This window comes from Pleuronectes platessa, chromosome 2, assembly GCF_947347685.1.
Source record: "Pleuronectes platessa chromosome 2, fPlePla1.1, whole genome shotgun sequence".
Lineage (NCBI taxonomy): Eukaryota > Metazoa > Chordata > Actinopteri > Pleuronectiformes > Pleuronectidae > Pleuronectes > Pleuronectes platessa.
Window position 1 is genome coordinate 7,476,054 of NC_070627.1, and position 21,534 is coordinate 7,497,587.

The 21,534-nt window shown below is 43.4% G+C and overlaps 2 protein-coding genes across 5 annotated transcripts in view; one reads left to right on the forward strand and one right to left on the reverse strand.

Annotated features, from left to right (window-relative positions):
• The first annotated feature begins 662 nt into the window (after positions 1–662).
• ncoa5 (nuclear receptor coactivator 5) lies at positions 663–9,524 on the forward strand. Of its 3 annotated transcripts, none has more exons than XM_053445614.1 (12): positions 663–807; positions 1,517–1,577; positions 2,808–3,081; positions 3,288–3,395; positions 4,153–4,216; positions 5,745–6,149; positions 6,228–6,349; positions 6,724–6,856; positions 7,036–7,235; positions 7,326–7,530; positions 7,708–7,799; positions 8,486–9,524. In XM_053445614.1, exons 3-12 carry the CDS (start codon positions 2,913–2,915, stop codon positions 9,046–9,048), a joined length of 2,061 nt encoding a protein of 686 aa, XP_053301589.1. In that variant the 5' UTR covers positions 663–807; positions 1,517–1,577; positions 2,808–2,912; the 3' UTR covers positions 9,049–9,524. The 3 variants fall into 3 exon arrangements, with proteins under 3 accessions (XP_053301589.1, XP_053301597.1, XP_053301602.1); XM_053445622.1 differs by having other exon boundaries at positions 6,231–6,349; XM_053445627.1 differs by lacking the exons at positions 2,808–3,081; positions 3,288–3,395.
• Positions 9,525–15,887: 6,363 nt separating this feature from the next.
• slc12a5a (solute carrier family 12 member 5a) overlaps positions 15,888–21,534 on the reverse strand; it is a 128,154-nt gene continuing 122,507 nt past the window's right edge. Inside the window, exons 19-26 of one of the 2 annotated variants that reach the window (XM_053431876.1) lie at positions 20,428–20,597; positions 20,044–20,175; positions 19,297–19,404; positions 18,701–18,826; positions 17,115–17,344; positions 16,904–16,918; positions 16,517–16,650; positions 15,888–15,979 (exon numbers count right to left, since the gene is read on the reverse strand). In XM_053431876.1, the coding sequence (XP_053287851.1) occupies positions 15,888–15,979; positions 16,517–16,650; positions 16,904–16,918; positions 17,115–17,344; positions 18,701–18,826; positions 19,297–19,404; positions 20,044–20,175; positions 20,428–20,597 (1,007 nt within the window). Of the gene's footprint in view, positions 15,980–16,516; positions 16,651–16,903; positions 16,919–17,114; positions 17,351–18,700; positions 18,827–19,296; positions 19,405–20,043; positions 20,176–20,427; positions 20,598–21,534 lie in introns of both variants that reach the window. The other variant, XM_053431867.1, reaches the window with a different exon arrangement.

The window sequence follows — 21,534 nt, forward strand, 5'->3', positions numbered from 1 at the left end:
CCAAAAAATGTAAATGTACTCATGTCAAATGTCATCCAAGTGTCCGTTAGCCCCAACATTCAAATTCAACTGAAATCCGTGCCATTTACTCCATGTTTGTAGCTCAACTGTCCAGTGTTATTCTCCTCTGGAGCTGTGTTCATGTTCACACCAGCACACAATGCACACAAGCTCTCGTCCAAGGGTACGCGCAGGGTGCACTTAGCATCAATACTTCCGGTTGCTCACATTTAATCTGAAAACATGGAGTAAATGTTGTGTTTTGAGTTGAATTTGAATGTCGTGTTTGACACTTGGATGACACCACAGGAGCAGCATAGAGGAATGCTCTGGAGTCTACCTCAGACTCATTCATCGACCGAATAAAGGGATTTAAAAGCAAACACAAAATGTATGATCTTAAATGGAAAGGCGCAGAAAGAAGAATAATGTTTAATAATCTGCCCCTCGTTTCCCAAGTACAACAAAGCAAATATTTCAATAAAAATGGATGTACAATATGATGATTGAAAAATAAGTGCATATATAATGTGTATACATGCGTCATAAACACCACCGTTGGGGAGTTTCAAAAATGTTCACCTGAAATCCACCTGAACAACCAGTTATTTTACAAGTGGCCACTCGGGGGGGATGTGGACAAATGACAGCTGCTGTGGTCACAGCGGAGGAAGCGGAAGTGAGCTTCTTCTGCGCTGAATCAAACCCGAGAAGAAGAAGTAGCTTTGTGAGGAGACCGCGATACAAACCCTCCGTGTGTCCGCGGCCATTAGCTTCTGGGAGCGGAGAGAAAAGACCCGTCAGAACGTGAGTGAATCGGTTCTTGTTGTCTTCAACGCGACGGACACCCGGTGCGACGAGCGTTTCAATTCCACGTAGTTTCACCGTGTGGCTGGAGGGTTTAGCTCGATGATAACCAGCAGCTAACGCGAAGCAGCTAACTAGCTAGCTAGCTAGCGAACACAGCTGCGTGCACTCAACGACACACGGACGTTGTTACTCTGTAGTGACTGGGTCTTTATTTGTGGATTCACCTAATTAACATGGTTTTGGATAAACACACAACCCGGTGATGTGATGGATGTTTCGTCTTTTGCATCGGGAACCGGCTCGCTCGCTTTTTGCTTCCAGCTCAGCAGCTAAAGGAAATTCAGTTGGCAGCCTCCCTGATTGTCCCTCGTTTCTACCGATAAGAGATATAAAAACGTTTAAATCAAAAACCATAACTCTTTTAAGAAATCACTTTCCAAACTACCTACCTACCTCATGTGTCTGCAGTATTCACCTCATTCATTGCACTACTTCAATGGCTTCTTCGCCCAATTTGCACCCATCACAGCAAATGGAACCAGTTGGCTTGTGTGCATGTACTATTATTACATATCGTATTATATGTATCGTTCTCTAACTCATTGGTTCAGTTTGTTGTTGTCATCTAGCTGTGTGTCCATTTCCAGGAAAGTTGAAGGAACTTATTTGTCAACCTATGTAAATATTACATTTTCTTTCTCTCTAGGCACCTGGGGGTTGTTTAATCATGTGGACACAGACTCCAGCCTATCCAGTGTCAAGTTAAGGTATGTCAAGGGTCGCTCCCTCAAAAGCTTTCTGTGAATTAAATCACTGTAATGCAACTGAAGGCTTTCACCTCCAATTTCCTCTAATGTTTGTGTTGTTACTGAAATCAACCAGACTTTCCTTTTCCTGAAATCATTTAACCTTGTGCCACCCAGGCCACATCTAAATCGAATTATCCTTAAGATTCTTAGGAAGTTTTCCCGGAAAAAGCAATTTCTGCAATTTCAAAGCAACCTGAAGCTCACGATTTCATTTCAACTGTGTGATTTTCATGAAGACATTTTTACCATTTCAAGAGAGATGATTTGAACAAACGTACGAAACCCGTCTCCACGTTGATTTCATGCAATCTTGCAGATCTAGAGGGGCATCACTTCTTACATCAAAATAAATAATTGAGGTGTTACATTCAAAAATGTTAAACTCCTTATTGCCACGCCATATCATGCTCCAATATTGATGCTCTCTGTTTTTATGGGCACATTTGCTCCAACAACGGCACTGCAACTTTACGGTTTTATTTTGCGAAATTCCACCAATCAAAACCGCTAAAACAATCGATCAGATGTTCGCTGAAAATGACTTGAGCTCAAATGGATTCAAATCGGTCACCAATGGGACCAATGCATTTATATTGATTCACCACCTGCAGAAACGTCCGAGCTCGGCGTCAAATGGATCTATGTCGAGATGCAAACATTTTCATTTTCAAAGATGCAACAAAGAAAGCAAGTGTTGATGCACGTGCAGATTTCCCTCCTCACGCAGAACCGCAGACGCTGCACGTCGAGTAGCAGCTCCGTCCCAAACCACAAAGCAATGTGAGACTGTAGGTGATGTGAAGCGCTTACATCCCTGCACGACAAATGTTGGGTTGCAATTCCAATTTTTTCACTGTGGATTTACTTTAATTGTTTAATATACTCACCATTAATAATGAAATGCCTTGAATTATGCCACACGTCAAGGCCAGATCAATATGCAGAGTTAAATGGAGCAGGTAACTTGCCCTTTTAATAAATAATATAATACGTTATATAGTATGAATATACTAAAAAAACAATGGTGGATATTTGAAAAGCACTGCATACTTCAAATTCGAGTATTTGCTACTTGTGAAAAAAAAATTTCAACTGCATTTCCTGTCTCACTTTGATGACTGTTGCTCCACTAAAACTTCTCCCTCCAAGGAACTTGATCTGTTATTTTACCTCACTGACATGTTTCAGGATCTTGGACGTCAATTTTGAGAAGCTTATTAGCGACCGAACCAAACATTTTCAAGCATTTGAGACAAACGAAGAAAGAACCCAGTTGAACCTCAGGATCAAGTCATGTCTCGCCGAAGAAGCCGCAGCCCGTCGCCGGGGAACTTTTCCCGCTCCTGCAGCAGCACCGATCCTCGGGATTTGGAGAGAAGGATTTTCGTGGGGAATTTGCCGACCAACGACATGGAAAAGAAGGATTTAGGAGAACTGTTCGCCCCATACGGGAAAGTTATCGGTCAGTAATGAACACAATATAAGCGAGTTTGATTTAAGACTACTACAAATATTTTAGATTAGTATCAGCAATAGATGTAGGCACGTTTTCATGAAATATAAGCATGTACAAATTTATGATTCCTATCGATAACTTAGGGGTAGATTTCCAAACTGTTCTCCAACCCGATCCTAAGTCTGTACCATTTTGAAATTTTCCTCTTCCAGGCGTGTCCATGTTTCGTGGGTTTGGATTTGTTCAATTTGAACACATTGAGGAAGCGGAAGCTGCAAAGGCGGCCAAAAAGGGTCGAATATATAAAGGTTATAAAATAGGTAAGCCTCAACTGGACGTGTGATTGTCTGAATGGGAAACGCTTTTAATGGTGTACAGTGATCAGCAAATCCAAGCCTGTTAAATATCTGATTTTCTTTGTGATACAACTAGGCCGTAACAGATTAAGAGCTGATCCCGATGATGATAATTTTATTGATTTGATTTTTTTAAATAGCTAATCTGATGTTTTAAGGATAAATGGTTAATGTTGTGAGCTTTCCTCGTGCATTTAGTCTTAAATACTAGATCAGTATACATTTCACTGTAAATCTGTCTTTTTGTAGGTATGTTACATTCTGGGCTGACAAAGCAAATAAATAAGTGCACCATTAAATTCTGGCAAAGCCTGAATCTCTAAAATTTCTTGTTTGCAACACACAGTCTTTGAACTTCGTCCACCGTGGCTCTAAATGTGTCACTGAACGTGGGACTCTTGTGGTTGTGTGAGTTTCCGAAGGATGAATTTCAAGTTGAAAATCGAATTAACATTTTCAAACATTGCTATCGTCTCTTGTCAGATTTGAAGAGGAGCAGGGAATTGCTTGCCTTCTTCATCCTTTACTCTATTCAAATCAATTTGGCAAATCGATTTGCTGCATTTTGACATCTTGTCCAGTTTGGATTTTCAAACATGGACGTTGGACCTCATTTCATTTGGATCGTGGAATTGTCGCGACTTCTCCATTTTGCGTGAACACATGAGCTGCTGATTAAATGTCAATGTTATGTTCAACGTTTGGATTGATTTATTTTCAGATGTAAATATGGCAGTGGAGCGACGGCAAGCTAAACCTCAAATCCAGCAGAGCCCTCCTCGAAGGTAAAGTAACGCGAAGTGGGTGTGAAGAACTTCCATCGCCTCTGAAACAAGCGTATTTACAATTTTCCTCAACTGTCATTTCCACCGGTTGTGGAGTCGCTTGGTGGAACGTACCGTACAATTAGATAAGTTTGTGATGGTTCACGGGATAAACAAAACTTAACTCTAAATTAAAGATTTCCTTCCAAAAGACCCTTTCAATGCTCTTGTGCGTGAGTTGTGTCTCATATTTAGTTCCTGAAACGGCTTCCGGAGCCAAACACGTGCGTGGGGAAAAACGGGTTTTAAAGGATCTTCACATTTGCAGTTTCTCATCAAAATACATCGTGTTTTGCTTGACGCCAAATAATAGCTGTTGGATCATTGTCCTTCCTCGAACAGAGGAAGAAGAGCAGAGTTTATTTTAGGATTTCAAACCGACAGTTTGGTCCGAAAGTCTGATTCCACACGAAACGTCTCAAATCGTGACCGTAAATCGACCCGGCTGGCGGCTGGTTGGCAGCTGCCTCCCGCTACACGCTGCCACAAGCCACTGTTGATGAATGAATAATATAAAACCACAAACAGGAATGTCGCCTGCGTTTCTCAACTAGGTACCTGCACTACGAGGAACCACATTTAAAGGACCTTTCTCCGTTGCACAATTAGTTGTCAAAAACCAGCATTACACTTCTTGGTCAGTCACTGTGAGACTTGAACGTTGATACTTCTGTGTGGTGCAACTTAAACACTCGACCAGGGCAAGTTCGCGGGTTCGGTTCGTGCACATACCAGTTCACACGTGTATGATGGTTATTAAAGTATGATCCTTGATCCTTGATCCATTCTTTATGCCAAAAGGAATGTGGATTGGCCTAAAAATATATCCATTGTCTTTGTCTGGCTTTAACAGCAGTGAGCAACGTTTTCAGGGTCCTGGATAGAAGGTGAAAACTTAATGAGGATTAGAAAAATACAGAGAGTTCTTCAGTTAACTTCTACATGGATACTCCGGTCAAAAGACTAGACACCAAAGTCACTCGGTTATATTAGTTGTTATTTCTTTGGTGAAAACGTGAAGCAAACTTACTTGGAAACGTTCCTTGGAAAAGAATTGTCTCTTGCTGAAACAACACAAATCACCATAAGTCAACTCGTCTAAACGGCACAAAACACACAGCCTGTTCCATGAAGGCCTAACAACCAGGGCACTTGTGTATTTCCAAGAGCCGGTCGGAGAAGCACAAATGGTCGACAAGTCGATATCGTTGCGTTCAAGGATCACTGGAAATTTAAAAAGCCTTTGAAAGGACACCCGACGGAGACGCCTCCTGGATTGAATTTGCGTTATTCCTTGTGCGGACATGATAGTGGCTTTGTGTTGAGCTGCTGCGGTTGTGTGACTGAATATGTTCATATTGGAGAATTTGACCGTACCAGTGGTAGTTCTGTCCTCACCAGCTGAGGATTGACATTCCTGTCACACTTTACTTTTTTATAGGCTGCCTAACCTCTGTGTTCCTGCACTAATTGATTACATTTCCCTCAGGGCCCCATACAGCAGCTACGGGGACAGCAAAGAGCCACGGCCCCGGTCCCGCTCACCTGTTTATGGTCGTGATGGACGTGAGAGCCGCGATGGGAGGGATTCAGCTCGGGAGGCGAGGCCGGCCGGTCACTCTCGTGACCACGATTACCGCTACCGTAGCTCAGAGAGCAGAGACAAGGACCCCAGAGGGGACCCCAGAGCTGACCTGAGAGCTGATCCAAGGGGGGACCCTAGAGGCGATCCCAGAGGGGACCCCAGAGCTGACCCAAGGGGGGACCCTAGAGGCGATCCCAGAGCTGACCTGAGAGCTGACCCAAGGGGGGACCCTAGAGGCGATCCCAGGGCAGACCCCAGAGCGGACCCAAGGGGGGACCCCAGAGCGGACCCACGGGAGCCGGCATTCAGGTGACACATTGTGCCCATCAGTCCAAAATCTAGAGTTGGGTGTTAACGTTTTAGTCTCAACCTGAATGTGTCACACAGCAGAGAGGACCTGGACAGGTTCTACCGCAGCGGCAGCGGAGCAGAGGAGTATTACCGCAGGAAGGATGAAGCCTACAGGGACCCGTACAGAGACCCCTGGAATGGACGGCGTGAGCCAGAGGGTAAATATACAGTTATAATGAAATTATAAAATATCATTTGTATATACATATACTTTTTAAAAGATGTATATAAAAACAGAGAATAAATAGAAAATGATAAAAGCAATTTAGTTATCGTAACTATTTCAGAATTACACTATTGAATATTATGTGGGATGAATCCAGGTCTCAAACTCGGTGAGAAGTTTCTCTTCAGTGATGATTTTAGACGTTTCCTGGATCTGAGCAGTTCTGATATGAAGTAATCGATTACACAGATTCTTGAGATGTGGGTTCTGATCATTTTCATGTCAAATCAGTTTAGAGTCGTACTTTGAATACAAAAGAAACTCTCCAGACATTAAACCTTCCGTCCTCCTTCCCCTCGTGCCCAGCGGAGGACCGAGCTCGGCCGGAGGAGCGTCGGCGTAACGAGCTCTATCGTCAGTACTACGAGGAGCTGCAGAGGCGCTACGACACGGACCGGCCCGTCGACTGCTCTGTGATCGTCGTCAACAAGGCTCAGAAGTAAGTTCACTCTCTGGATGGAGAGCCTGGTGCCTCTGGACCTGAAACCTCTCTGTAAACCATCTGTCACTACACGATATGTTTTCATTTCATGTGGCTCCTGTGTGTGTGTGTGTGTTTGTGTGTGTGTGTGTGTGTTCGTCTGCTTGTGTGTACCTCTGCTATGAAAATAACTGTAGGGAGTATGCTGAAACGGTCGGGCGGAAGGTCCGCGATCTGGGCATGGTGGTGGACCTGATCTTCCTCAACACGGAGGTCTCTCTGACTCAGGCTCTGGAGGACGTGGGCCGAGCCCGCACTCCCTTCGCCATCATCATCACCCAGCAGCACCAGGTGCACCGCTCCTGCACCGTCAACATCTTGTTTGGCACGCCACAAGGTAACAACACAACACCACAACAACAAGAACTGGAGCTAAAATCTGCATCAGCTTCTGTTGTTTAACACGTTTGTGTCTTTGTCGCCTCAGAACATCGCAACATGCCGATGCAGGACGCCATGATGCTCGTCGCCCACAACTACGATTCTTACAAAGTGGAAAACCGCGAAAAAGAGCGCGAGGAGATCGCCAGGAAGGCCGCCAAGATGGCCGACGATGTATTACTCAGGGAGCCCGACAGAGAGAGCCACCCCATCTCTGTGCTCACTGGCATCACACTGCTGTCTGAAAACAGGTATCAGCTTCATCTCCTTGGTGTCGTCAGTAATGAAACATCTGTAGAACCTGGAGCTTCGGGGAATTGAACATGAACACGTCTGTGACGTCTTTTCATTCTGACCTGCAGCTTCTCAGTTACTTAAAAACCTGAAACACTTGCAGTAATTCCAGTTTCTCTCTGGTTTCTGTGTAGATTCGTAACCCCCGAGGAACTGGACAGTCTCATCGCGTACCTGAAGGACAAACGAGTCCGTCTGGTTCGAAGCTCTACGGACCCACTTTCAGGTGAGAGCTTTTAAATCAGCACGTGTCTTTTTTCCAGAAGTCTTAAAACTGACATGTGGATCATGAAGAGATTCTTAAAGTGTGAATTGACAGTGGACGTAAAGATATGCAGTTATTTTCTGTGAGGAAATATTCAAACTTTGTGCTTTAGTGGCAATTTTTCTGAATTTAGTCTCTTTTGTAAAATTCCCAACATTTCCACAAACAGTTTTTTCCAGTGAGCTGAATAAAAGCGATGGTGACAGTTACATTGATTTGAGTCTGATTTACTAATTTCATCGACCAAAATGAACTTTTCACATATAGATTGTCTCTGTTACTGTTTGACTATATAAGAACTTTTATTTAAACAAATGCAGACTTGCATTTATGGTTCTATTCTACCTATAAAATAACATTTAATTCCTTCAACTCCAAAATAGTGTAGTTTTCTTTATATTGATTTTAATATTGTTTAATATCAAACCTCATTAACATTTCTTTGTGAGAAGTTTTTTTTTTAACAACTCCTCATATGTCTTATTAGTCCGGCTCTGGTTTTGGTAACAGTGGGATTTTCTTTTGTTTGTTTCTGTTGATGTTGTGAAGAGAATTTGCCTGTAAAGTGAAAAACAAGAGTTAAGTTTGTTTATGCAGAGCTGTTGTTTGCAGAGCAGCTCGTTCACACTGACCCTCTGTCCCTGCAGCTCCAGTCCACGCTGCAGCTCCGGCAGATGTCCCGTCCTCGGCCGCAGGACTTTCTTCTTCCTCCCATTCTGCTCTCGCGCCCCAGCAGACGAGCCAGTTCGGTTTATCTGCCGCTCCCAGTGCCCCGACTAACTCCAGCCACCAGCAGGAGCTGCAGGCCAAGATCCTCAGCCTGTTCACCAGCGGCTCCGGCTCATCAGTCGGGGCTGGAGGCCTTCCCTCCTCCGGCTCCCAGTCACAGGCCTACGGCTCCCTGGGCCTGCCCCCCTCCCAGGGCCTGCCCCGCCCCGCCATGTCCGCCCCCCCTGCAGCTGTATCCCAGGGCTATGGCGCCCCACAGGGCCGGATGCCGGTCGCACCAATGGGTCAAAGGCCCCCCGGCTCAACTTCAGGTATCAATTTTGACAACCCGAGTGTCCAGAAAGCTCTGGACACACTGATCCAGAGCGGGCCGTCTCTGAACCACCTGGTGGGCTCTGGGGCCTCTCAGCAGCAGTCGGTCCGACCGGCACAGAGCATGGGCCAGGCCCCCCCCATGTCCATGTATCCACGACACTACTGACCGGCTGCGCAGGTGAATCCCATCTCCCAACGCGAGGCCCACTCTTCCCCCGTGTACGTGTGACACCAAATCGATTCCCTGAAGTGAATTTACCAGCTGTGTATAGGTAGACTGTCAGAATGTTTTTTGTAAACTGCTTTTTAATTTTTTGTTTTTTTTAATTATTATTAATCTCTTTATTCTTGGCAGTGTTCTCACTTGGTAAAATTTGATGATTTGTCATTTTTTTTCTCAATTATTATTATTAACCAGGAGACGATTGACTCTTCTTACGTGTGGTTTAAACAATGAAGATATGTTGCATGTGTAAAGTTCATCTTGGCCCTCGATGGACACTTGTGTTGTTTTCCAACCATGACCTCTTGTGTGTTTTATAGTTTTGCAGAGTCCGTTAATCTGTAACAAGTTTTCATTCTCAACAAAGACGTGATTAAAAACTCGAGACACAGTCGCTGTAATAAAATGGTATTGGTTTATTGCATTTTGTGCTGACAAATCTATAAAATGGAACGGGTATCGCCAGAAGCCATAGAGATATAAGCATTTGAAATGTAAGATAAAACTACTTTTTTCCTCTTTTCAATGTACCATGAAACACAATAGAGAATAATACATTAGTTTTTTTATTATTTTAGAATATTTAACTTACACTGACACAAAAAATAAACACCTCCACACTAACTGTACTTGATTTATTTACACGTAGCCCCGTCCCACCCACAACCACCCCCGCCCCCAGCAGTTACAAGTGCACATGTACACACATACACACTCCCACAGAACTGAAAAGAACACACTACAGCATTACCATAAGACTAGGTACAGTATCAAGTAAGAGTTAATGAACTGTTCAGAATGGAGGAAAAAGAAAATTCATATTAGTGACGTTTGGATACAGGTGTTTTCTCTCTGTGTATATACTGTGTTTATCATCTATATCTACAGCCGTTTGCATTTTTAAAGCATCCATACAAAATGTTTCCCACGACTCCAGTGAATTAAAAACACATCCGGACAGTGACGAGGTTCCACTGGGAGCCACTGGTTTTTCAAATGAAAAACTTTTTTCAAAAGGTTATAGACACTTTTTAAAGGAAAAGACATTTTGGAAAATTCACGTATTTCCACTCATGTCAAATATAAAGCTTGCTACTTCTAAATATTACTAATTAATTGAAGTGTCTCAAAAACCTGTGTGAAAAATGACAAATTGCTGTTTGGTGAGATTTTATGTAACTGACCATTCCCCATTGCCTCCACTGGTGGCCTAGCAGCAGTTTCCAGGCAAGATACTGGTCCACTCAACAGTTTTGTGTCGAATTGAACAAACCAGATTTATATTTTTAAGAGAAACACAAAGTTCAACTTCTCCTTTAAAAGCTGCCCGATCCCTAAATAATAATAAAAAAAACTATTTTGGTGATAGTTTTATATTTAATACAGTTATAGAACCACAGCTGGTGATTTAAAAAGGTTTAAATATTAGCAAGTTGAACACTAGCAGGCATATTTTTAAATACTTTGGCACTTCCCGATAGTTATATCCTTTTGAATAAAATATTCCCGTGTAGTAACCGATAACTGCTACGAACTTTAGTGAGGAGGTGAACAGGATTCACTGATCTGAGGTCTAATTCACTGGAGCACATCGTTGTCACACTTACCATTAAACTGAAATATACTTTGGTAATCAGTTCATCTGAATATAACGTTTGACACCTCAACAAATCTACCATAAAAATAGAATCTGTTACTATAATAATTATAATAATATAATAATAATGAATTATATTCATCTCGGATACAATGATTGGCCAGTCCTAAGGAAAGAGGAAAAAAAAAAAAAAAAACTCATCTAGTAGAAAGAAAAGTTTGTAACTAATAGAAACAAAATACTTTTATACCACAAACACCCAATATATTTTCAATACACCTTGTTCAGGGTAATTGCATGCATGCACTGAGATACACAACATAACTGGACCAGGGCTCTGCTTGCACTCCAGTGATAGCTACTTCAAAGGTTTTTTTTAAATCTTCTCTGACTCCCAGAGAGCTCGACTGTGTGAAATGTAAATGCAGCTGTTTGTGTGTTAACCCCCCCCCCCCCAGCATCAGGCACATCTGTCCGGCGCTGGAGGGAACGATCTTATCTCAGCCTCAGACTGTGTGACCTCTCTGCAATAATCTGGGATTTGTCTTTATTTTTTTTTTTTTTTCTTATTACTTCCTCTGTTGGCGTCTTTAAGGAAATCCTCCTCAACCCGGTAATAGATGTGTTTCAGAGCCCTTAATATCCACTGAAGGATGGAGACTGAGTAATGATCACCGGCAGCTTTGTCTCATGCTACAGTTTGTGCAGGCGAAGGATCTGATCTGTGTCTGTGGATCAGTCTGGGAGTGGGTGGGGGGGTGGGGGGGACGTGCTGGTTTCTCAGTGGGGGCTGGGTGGGGGGTGGGTGGGGAGGGGATGGCTATGTGGTGAGGTCCAAGCAGAGCCGGTGCCAGAATTGGAAGCGCGAGTTTTATATTCTTTGATCATTTTTCAGAAATATACTGCAATCACATTTAAAATACAGAGCTGGGGGGGTGAGTGGGGGGGGGGGGGGGGGGGGGGTAGGATTTAGTGGTCTGGGGTGGGAGAGGCCAAGGGTGGTTTTTGATGGGCAGATGGGAGGGTGTGGGGAGGATGGGGGGGGGTGGGGGGGAGGCTCACCTCACAGATTGTTCACGGTTACTGTTATTTTCTTTTTCAAGGAGTTCGGCAAGAGAAAGGACAGAGGAGTGATGCATGCTGGGATGTCAAGTTAAAACGCTCAAATGATGAGGATGGGAATGAAATCAGCAGGCGGGTCACTGGGTCACTGGTTCACCACCGCAGTGCATCATGGGTTATAAGATGGTCCGAGCTGGCTGTAATACACTTGTGTGCTGTGGGGACAGAGTTTGTTCAACCCCCGCTCCCCCCCCCCCTGCCCCAGCCCACCCACGTTTCTGCAGACCCATCCTGTCACAGAGTGCCCCCCCCACCCCAACCTGCCCCACCCCCCCACCTCCTCAGTGTTAAAGTGCTTCGCTGTCTCAGCCCCGGTTGGGATGAACACTCGAGACCCGGCGACAAACATTCGGATGAGATAAGCGACGGCTGACGCCTCCAGGTTGTTTGTGGAAAATCTAAAAGCCTGAATGAGAAGTTTTTCCGATATGAGAACAATATTGCACATAATCATCTTACAAAACTCTAAGACTTCGTCCACAGTGATAGAACAGTGTACAACAAAAGACAACACCAGTCGGTTACAGTGTCTCTGACTTAAGTGATAAATATTTACACACGGGTGAAGTCACCGCCCTCCAGGCCCATTCATTCGCTAACTCATAATCTCCTCTTTTACGTTACATAAGACTACTTGAGCGTGAGTGAAATATAACAAGGAACAATATAGTGAACTCATACTTTTTCATATTTTTTTTTGCAAAAGACTTGTTTCTCAAGGTCGAGCCAAACTACTCCAGAGTTCTCAAAGTGTCCGACCTCTGACCTCTGACCTCTGCACCTCGAACAGTAAAGTCTTCACTATAGAAACCACTAAAACAAATACTGCCACATAGTACCATGCAAACAGCAATTATAAAACATTTAGAATTTCAATAAATAAACTCATTTCCCACAAACGTTTTCCCATAAACATCAGATATATTTTCTTTTGGAATAAATTGAAAAGGCTCAGTTGATGCAGGCGATGTTGTGGAGACGATCCCAAAACAGCCATGTTCTTCAAAACCCCCCCCTTTTTTTTTTGTCGAGAGTTAAACCGACAAACTCGATAAAGAAAATCCTCATGAGTCGGCAGCCGGGAAAAATCTTAGAAAACTGGGAGTGGCTGCTCCTTCACTGTCACGGGGGTCAAAGGTAGGTGAGTTCAAAACGTTTCCCAGACACTAACGTGGAGCAGATAAACCAGAAATACTCATATTCCAACATATTTTGGCATTTTTCTTTACGTAAAATGAACAACCTGTCACTTTTAAAATTCACTTCAGTGATGGGTTCAAAGGTGAGAATAATCACGAGAATCAAAGGGTGACGAGTTTGCCCTCAGCTGTCATATTAATATATAATATTGCATCAAGGTTTTCTGTGTCGATTTCTAATAAAAACAAAAAAGCAAACCCTGTCCAGAGATCACGAGCCAAATGGTTCCAGGTCCTTGTCCTGTAGACGACCCCCCCCACCGCTGATATGTATGTCTATACCCTTTATCTCTTTAAAGTCGCTCTAGTTATTTACAGTACAAATAAATCTATTGATACTAGCAGCATTCACAACATACGGTCCGACATTCAAGCAACACTAAAAACACTGAATACTGTTTTTTAAATAGTTCTACAAACTAATTTGTTTTGCTTTCCTATATCGTATATATATATATGTATAGATATATCTATATATATATATATGTATTTGTTTATATTTATATTTCTACTACAAGTGCAAAATGACCAAAAACAGTTTCTTTGAGAAAAGAAACAAAAGATATTGAAAGTAAAGTGACAGCTGTCCTTGGTCAGAGTGAGATGGTTCTGGAATTTTTTTTTAGAACACTTACGAAATCTACATATACAAAATATATGTGTAAAAAAATAAATAACATGATCACATGAGTCCGGATTTATTCGACTATTGCACATTCCTTCCAAGATGCACTTTTTTAAAATCTCTTCTTTTAAACCTAAATATGATTTTTCTCACCAGTCATTCAGTCAGGGACATGTGTGTGTCTGTGTGTGAGTGTGTGTGTGTGTGGTGTGTGTGTGTGTGTGGCTCTAATCTTAGCCAACCTAGAGGATATAAAATCACTGGAGAATCTACTGCATAGAGTTCAGTCTTGTGGACAGAGCGAGTTTCCCAGCTCCAGCAGCCATTGTCCTCTCTACTGGTTCAGACTGGACCCTGCAGACGACCAGTGGACAGATGTTCAGACACATCTGTACGAGCTGATGTGACTCACACTGTTGTCTGAACATCTGGTTCCATCAGCTCCAGGGCCACTTCCTAACCACAGCGTCGTCAACACACCAGTTGCACCAACACACCTCTTGTCCCTCTGACTTATCCAATAGAATTACTATGTCTCTTTGAAAAATACTTTGATATGGCACGTGTATGTCTCTAAAATTTGGCAAAAACAGCGATAGATCTTTGAGTGACAATCAGAAAGATGAGATACAACGATCTGATCTCATCAATATATGTGTAAATTCTATCTATTAACATAAAATACATATATTTTGCTCTATAAGATGAAAAAATAACATTTATCGGTGATCTTTTTAAGCAGTTTTTTCCCGGCGCAGTGCGGGTGCAGGTGCTCGTCGTGGTCACGGTTATGACGGGGAGCCGAAGCCATCCAATAAATAAATAAATCCAATAAATAAATAAATCCAATAAATAAAGATGTAAAGTTTTTCCGAGCCGCCTCTCTGAGCGACGGAATGTTTCCTCTCCACTAGAAGCTTTTTAGTATGTCACAAAAATACTACACTCATACTGAACAACGCGCCAGAGCTTGTACATTATTTACAGTGATCCACACGAGGGTCAAGGGGGGGGTGCTGGCGATGATGATCTCCTCAGGGGGGGGGGGGATTAGTGGCGTTGACTCCACTATCACACCGGCCTCCTGCGAGGAAACGCACAATTCACAGTTTAATCACGTGTCAATCTCTACAGACTAAGCTATAGCCTTGTTGAATCTTTTCTTTTTTTTTGGCACTAACAGTGGCGACAGGGATAAACAGCCACTAGAGAGATGAGTTGAGAAGGAGGATGGGTGGAGAGACAAGTGATGGAGTAGAAACACACACTAGCGCTTGTGAGGATTTCATGCGAAAAAAGGGAACTGATCAAGGTGGAGATAAATCTGCAGGTTTGATCCACGTGCTGGTTCAGTCTTCTCCTCTGAACATGGATGTGAATGTCACAGTTCATACGCAGCTGTCTCCTCCTCCTCCTCTTCCTCCTCCTCCTCCTCCAGCCACTGGTCCTGACTGAAAGTGTCTGATCACCACACCGGAACCAACAACCTGCACAGAGCTCATCGCAGCTCTCGTTCTCTCAGAGCAGGAGCTGCTTCCACGTCTCGCTCGTATAAAATCAACACAAATAAGAAGAATCTTCAGACTGAAACAAACATGCATGTGCGCTCACACCTCAGCCAACAACTCACACACACAGACACACACCTCCTCCTCCTCTTCTTCACTGAGTGACCTCCGACTCAGACAGATCACCAAAGAAAAGAAAAAAGTCTCTCGAAGGACAGATCTAGACGCAGCATCTAAATTGGTCCAGAGCCCCCAACAGAGAGAGTAGCTTATGAGACTAGGATGACGGGTGTGGGAGCGGAGCGTGTGATGCTGCTCGTCGGTCTGCTGGGGGTGGAGCAGAGAGCTGCTGGAGCAGAGAGGAGCTGGAGCAGAGAGCTGCTGGAGCAGAGAGCTGCTGGAGCAGAGAGGAGCTGGAGCAGAGAGCTGCTGGAGCAGAGAGCTGCTGGAGCAGAGAGGAGGTGGAGCAGAGAGCTGCTGGAGCAGAGAGGAGCTGGAGCATAGAGGAGCTGGAGCAGAGAGGAGCTGGAGCAGAGAGGAGCTGGAGCAGAGAGGAGCTGGAGCTGGGCGGAGCTGTCGGCCGGCTGGGAGAGGATCTGACACAAAGAAACGGTCGTGATGGTGATGATGAGGCAGCGTTGATGAAGGAGCTCGGCTGACACAGGGAGGGGGGCTGAGGGGAGGGTAGAGAGGGGGGTGGGGGGTTGGTAGGGGAGGTGGGGGCTGCTCTTTCAGGAGTAGATGGTGATGACCTCGCGGCCGCCTCCGCGGACCAGGAGGACCCGGTTGAGGCCGTCGGTGAGGACCTCCAGGAACTCCATGTCTGAGGGAGAGGAGTTAAAGAAACTGGAGGAAGCGAAACAAAGCAAGCAGCCAATCAAACGTTCAACAGGGATCACATGACTGATAAGATATGTCAGGGTACTTTTCATATAAAGGTCCAGACCAGAACTTTTTCATAATAATAATCTACAGCCCTTTTATTATATTGATTATTTATAATAATTTAAAGAGGTTTTAAAGGGTCACTAAGCTCATTTTTTTCTTTTTGCAACTTTATTTTATTGATACTGTTTTTGCAGTGTTGTTTTTCATTTTAAACCCAATAAATGTAACCATGATAAGACCAATATGACGTCTAGCTGGTGAACATAGTGGAGCCTTTATATCAAATCAAAAGAAATATAACACTGTTCATCTTATTAACTTTAATATAGCAGTGTTCTGTTAACAGCGGGACTCTGCTGCCCCCAAGTGGACAAACAAGAGATTGCTGCAGATGCAGATGCTCTGCTCTGTGGAAAGGCAGCTCTGTTTGCACCATGTGAGTTAACCCCTCTACTCTCAGGCTGAAGGATACAGTTCTCGTCCCCTGTCCGGTTCTTGGGCGGCCCGGGCATGTTGAGGAGGACAAGCTTGGCCTCTGAGGACTTCTTGATGATGACCTCATTCAGCCGGAGCGCTGTGTGCATGCGTCGCACATTGAAATGATTCCTGAGAGAAGAGCAAAGAGCAAAGGAGGTCGAGCTCATTCCCACTGACGAAGGCCTGAATAAACAGTCTTTTCTTTATTTTAAAGTATGTTACGCAGAATTTCATGATTCCAAGCTGGTCGGGGTGACAGATGCTCATTCACACACAAATATTTCACCCACAAATATTCCACCCTCATGTGCTCATGTAGCCAGCTTGGTCAGTATGAGATGTGAATGGACTGAATGGGGTTTGTAGGAACTTCAATACTTACAGGTTCTCCCACTCACTGCAGCATGGCAAGAAGAGAAACACATGAATAAACTGCAAATTCCAAATTCTATCAAACAACCCTAAACACCCTTAACAGCGTTCTGGCGTCTTCGCTCGTATATTGTGCAGAACAGATAAAATAACTCCAGGCTCTTTTTGTCGGAGTGTTATTCACCTTTACAACAGGTAAAAGTTCACTGAGCATCACTCACGGCTTCATGTTGAAGATGTCTTTGATGGCCCCCCCGGGTGTGGCTGCGCCGGGCGGCTTGTCGGGCTCCCCGTCGCACTTCTCAGTCCAGGTCATCTGGACCTGCTCCCCGGGGCTCTGGGCCCCCTCTCCGGGGGTCAGTGGGGTGGCCGGGGTGGCGGGGCTGGCCGGGGTGGTGTTGTCGTGGATGAGCTGGACCTGAGCAGGGGGGGACACAGGGGAAGAGGCCGACTTTGACTATGAGACGAGAGGAAAAAGAGGACGGACGTGGATTTACATGTACAATACATGGGAGGTTCACAGAGTCCCGGTTGAGGTGGGAAAGCAGGTAAAGCACAGAGAGCAACAGTGTTCAGAGAGAGAGAGAGAGAGAGAGGGAGAAGCGGGATTGAGAAGAATTATGTGTTGTTCAACTCTACATATCTTTTTCTCTTTTTTAGAATAAGCAGTGATATCATTTCACAAGAAATATTATATTATCCAACAATAATAATCATTATAACTGGGATTTATATAGCCAAGTTCAAAAAGGTCACATTAGAGGGTAATCAACAAAGAAAATCAGCAAAGATCTTGAAGAACAGAAAACAATAATTACAATGTCCGGTGAAAAATTGAGATTTGAGGAGTACTTGAAGATTTAATTTCTGGAATCAAATGATTTTACTTCGGGCTGAAATTTGTATGTTGAAGGAAAAGTTCAACTACTTGAAAAATATGCTGATTGATTCCTTTTCTTGCTAAGAGTGAGATGAAACCATTGAAGCCATTATGACTCATATCTTTGTGCTGAATATCAAGCTACTGCCAGCAGCTTTGCAGCTGAGCAAAAAAACAAAGGAAACAAAACTCTTTGCATGAAAGTGACAATCAAGACATAACTATGTCAACTATTGTATATATACTAATAAAACTTTATTTCTATAGCATTTATCCAAACAAGGTTAAAAAGTGCTTTAGAAAAAAGATGGGAATAAAATAACACAGAACAAAACAAGACTCAACAGAAATGAGCTAAACAACATAAAACATTTGAAAATCAGGCATTCAAAAACTTTCCTATAAAAATATATTTAAGCAATGATTTAAAAAATGTAAAGTGCTGACAAGTCTACTCCAAGTGTTGATTGGAAGATTTAATAAAGCTTCAGAGGTTCTGGTTGGTGGATGCTGGTTCCTCCAGTTTACAGTCTCAATGCTATGCTAAGCTAACCAGCTTTTAACTGTACAGACATTATACCTGTATCAAACTTTTAAACAAAGTCTCAACAAGGAAGCAAACATCCAACTATTCCAAAATTGATAATATTTATTCAAGTCTTAAAGAGTATTAGTTTTTATATTTTGTCAATGCAGCTTTTTATGAACATGTTTTATGTGTGTGTTACTTTGTTTTGTACTTTACCACCTTATCGAGTTAGGTTTTGTTTGATGATTCTTTATTTTAAAACTGTATAAAATGGGCTCTTGGTTTTATTTATCTCACAACTCAATTTGGACATTTTTCCAATCTTTCCTCGTCATGTGTGAAATCTCCTAAATGTGAGCACACACACGAGGGTCGGCTGCTGGAGCCCCTGATCCTACCTCCTCCTCAGGCTTCTCCTCCTTGGCGGCTGCTGGCGGCTCCTCGGTCACGCTCAGCTGGGTGGTCACAGCGGCCGGGTTCTTGCGGCGGATCGAGCCGCGGGACGAATCAGTGATGCTCTGGATCTGTGAAGAGACGAATGAAGGAGGGAGAGGAAAGAAGTGATTCGGGCTGAGATGTTGTTTTATGCTACGAAATTTTTTTTTTTTAAAGGGAAAGCAAAACAAGTCCTTGATCTCACCGCAAGGATTCACTGATTCATGTAAAGTAAAAGCGAGGATGATTTTATTGTAATATATTAACTGTATTGACACAGAGGATCAAGCATTATAACAGAATTTGAAAGACCTTACAGTGAGATCAATATTTTCTATTTTCTACATCGATCAAAACACCATCATGCTTCCATCCACAAAAGCAAACCAGTGCCTGTAGTGAACAGCGATGGATGGTCCTGCTCAGATTTAACTGTGGATATGCTTTTTGTCCCGAGGGGCAGATGTGTCACGTTGGGTCAAGTCAAGTCGAATCATCTCCGAGTCGCCTCGTCAAGTCATGTGAAGTTTATGAGCTTTTATAAACCACAGAACTTTACCTCTCTCTCCCGCTCGTTCTTGGTCAAGTTGATCTTTTTAAGCATCTGCGACCGTTGCTCCATCACCAGGGTCTTCTCGTACGTGTAGGCTGAGATGTCGCTGTCGTGCTGCAGTGAAAATGGAAAGAAAAAGGTTTATTGGTTTTGTTATCGTTCTCTTACGTCTGATCAAATCTCAAATAAAAATATGTTAACATCTGTTTTTAAGAGCCACTCTTGAAACGCTGGGTTAAAAAAAAAACTGTTCATGATTCTACATGAGGATAGAGGGGAGCACACTTTGAACTGTCTTTGTTCTAATGCTTTCACGATGTTGAGTTTGGAAAGTGACTGAAGTGATAATGTGGATATTAAAAAACTGGAGAAATGACACCTGGTCACGCTCTGAGTGGATTTACACGTTGAATTGTTTTCCCCTGACTCCAAACTGGGAAAGATGTCATTTTTAGATTACTGCCCGACAATCTGACAAGTACTCTGTTTAAAATATTCGGAGGCCTTAACCCACTCTGTGCTTCATGGTGTGATTACACCAATCAGCAGGCTTCAGTAATGCGGCTGTCAGGGGCAGTCATGCATCCACGTTGGCTCCTTGCCTGTGAACAATGCTTATCATGTTTACTGGAGCAACGAGACAAGCCAGAGGCAGGTCGGCTCCTCTCGTTACGTAACCACCGAGATTAAAGTGCTCATAGATGTGTCTCTGTGTACGTGCTTACTGGTTTAACACGAGACCATTTAACTAACCATTTCTACAACTTCCACCATGGCGTCGATACGGAGGTGATAGAGGAATGTGGTCAGGTCCTTTTTCATCTGGATGCTGTTGTCGTCCATCTGGGCCACGGTGAAGATGCGCATCCTGCACTTCCTCCAAACCTGAGAAAGAAAAAATATAAATTGTTAAACATTCTGTAGTTAAGGACTAAGTCATTTGTAAACCTTATTTCATGTCCCATGATTGAAGCTGTTTTCTACGCACCTCAGAGTAAATAAACATTAAATTAAACTTCTTAATGTAATCTGTAAGAAGCTTGGATCTGCCTGTATTTACCCTATTTACCATTAAGTTTGTGCTTAAGGTCTAAACCTCTTTGGTCTCTTTCTCTCACACTGGCTGTTCCTCAGTACCTTGTGCTGTCGCAGAAGGAAGGGCAGCAGCATCAGCATGCCTCCATCGTGGACGATCCACCACACGTCGATGTGACCCTCAGTGAAGCGCTCTCCATTGGACGGGAAGGCCGAGATGTTCTTGGGCACGAGCATAGCCAGGTTAGCAGCTGTGGTTTCTCTGACCAGCTCTGTGGAAACGGAAAAAAACAGATGCAGCGAGCGTGAGCGTAGACTATTTGGGGATTTAGCTGTTTGGCTGTGGTTGACCTCAATGGGAAGTTTTGACACTTATATGAAGCCACTTTATGCTCATATGGCAGAAAAATCTGTTTGTGATGAATAATTCTGCTGCATAATCACATCCTCTTATGTATGGATATATCCCCCCGTCTTTAAAAACATAACACTGCATGATTAGTCAGATTTTCCTTTGACAGTTTCAGGGTTCCCACGCTTGCCTTGAAAAAAAATTCCATGCTACCTCCTGATTTTCCAGGTACCATATTAAGTAATGATCTATAGGCCCCTGAAGCTTTCCGCGCCCCCCTCCCCTCACAAACACAACCCCCTAGGACACCTGACTACTAACTTGATTTAAAAGATGTGCCAGTCAAGTCTACATTGTAAATGCTTAGAGATTATGTCTTATTGATATATCAATGCATGAAATAATGCAACAATCTGTAGATGACCAACAATTTATTGAACGGGAACTTTGAGACACATAAGCACTGGGATTGATATTTGTTCTCTCTTCCACTCCTCTCCTATCTTATCCTGTCCTCTTCTCTCCACACCTCCCCTCTCGTATCCGCTCCTGTCTTCTCTTCCTACTCTTCTCAACTCCTCTCCACTCTTCTCCCTTTTCCTCTGTCATCCTCTACTCTTGTAAATCCTCCTCTTTCATCTTCTCCCCTCTTCTCTTCCTCATCCTGAATCTACAGCGTGTCATTGTCACTCACTCCTGTAATGCATCACACATTTGAGATTATGAGTCTTACGTAGAAGAGGTAATATGCCTACCCTTACTCTGTAAAAGCTTTTGTAAATCAAACTAATGAACCTAAAAGGAAAAACATAAGGCTGGTTCCCCTGTGGTTCCTCAGTACAGCAACCTCAAAAATG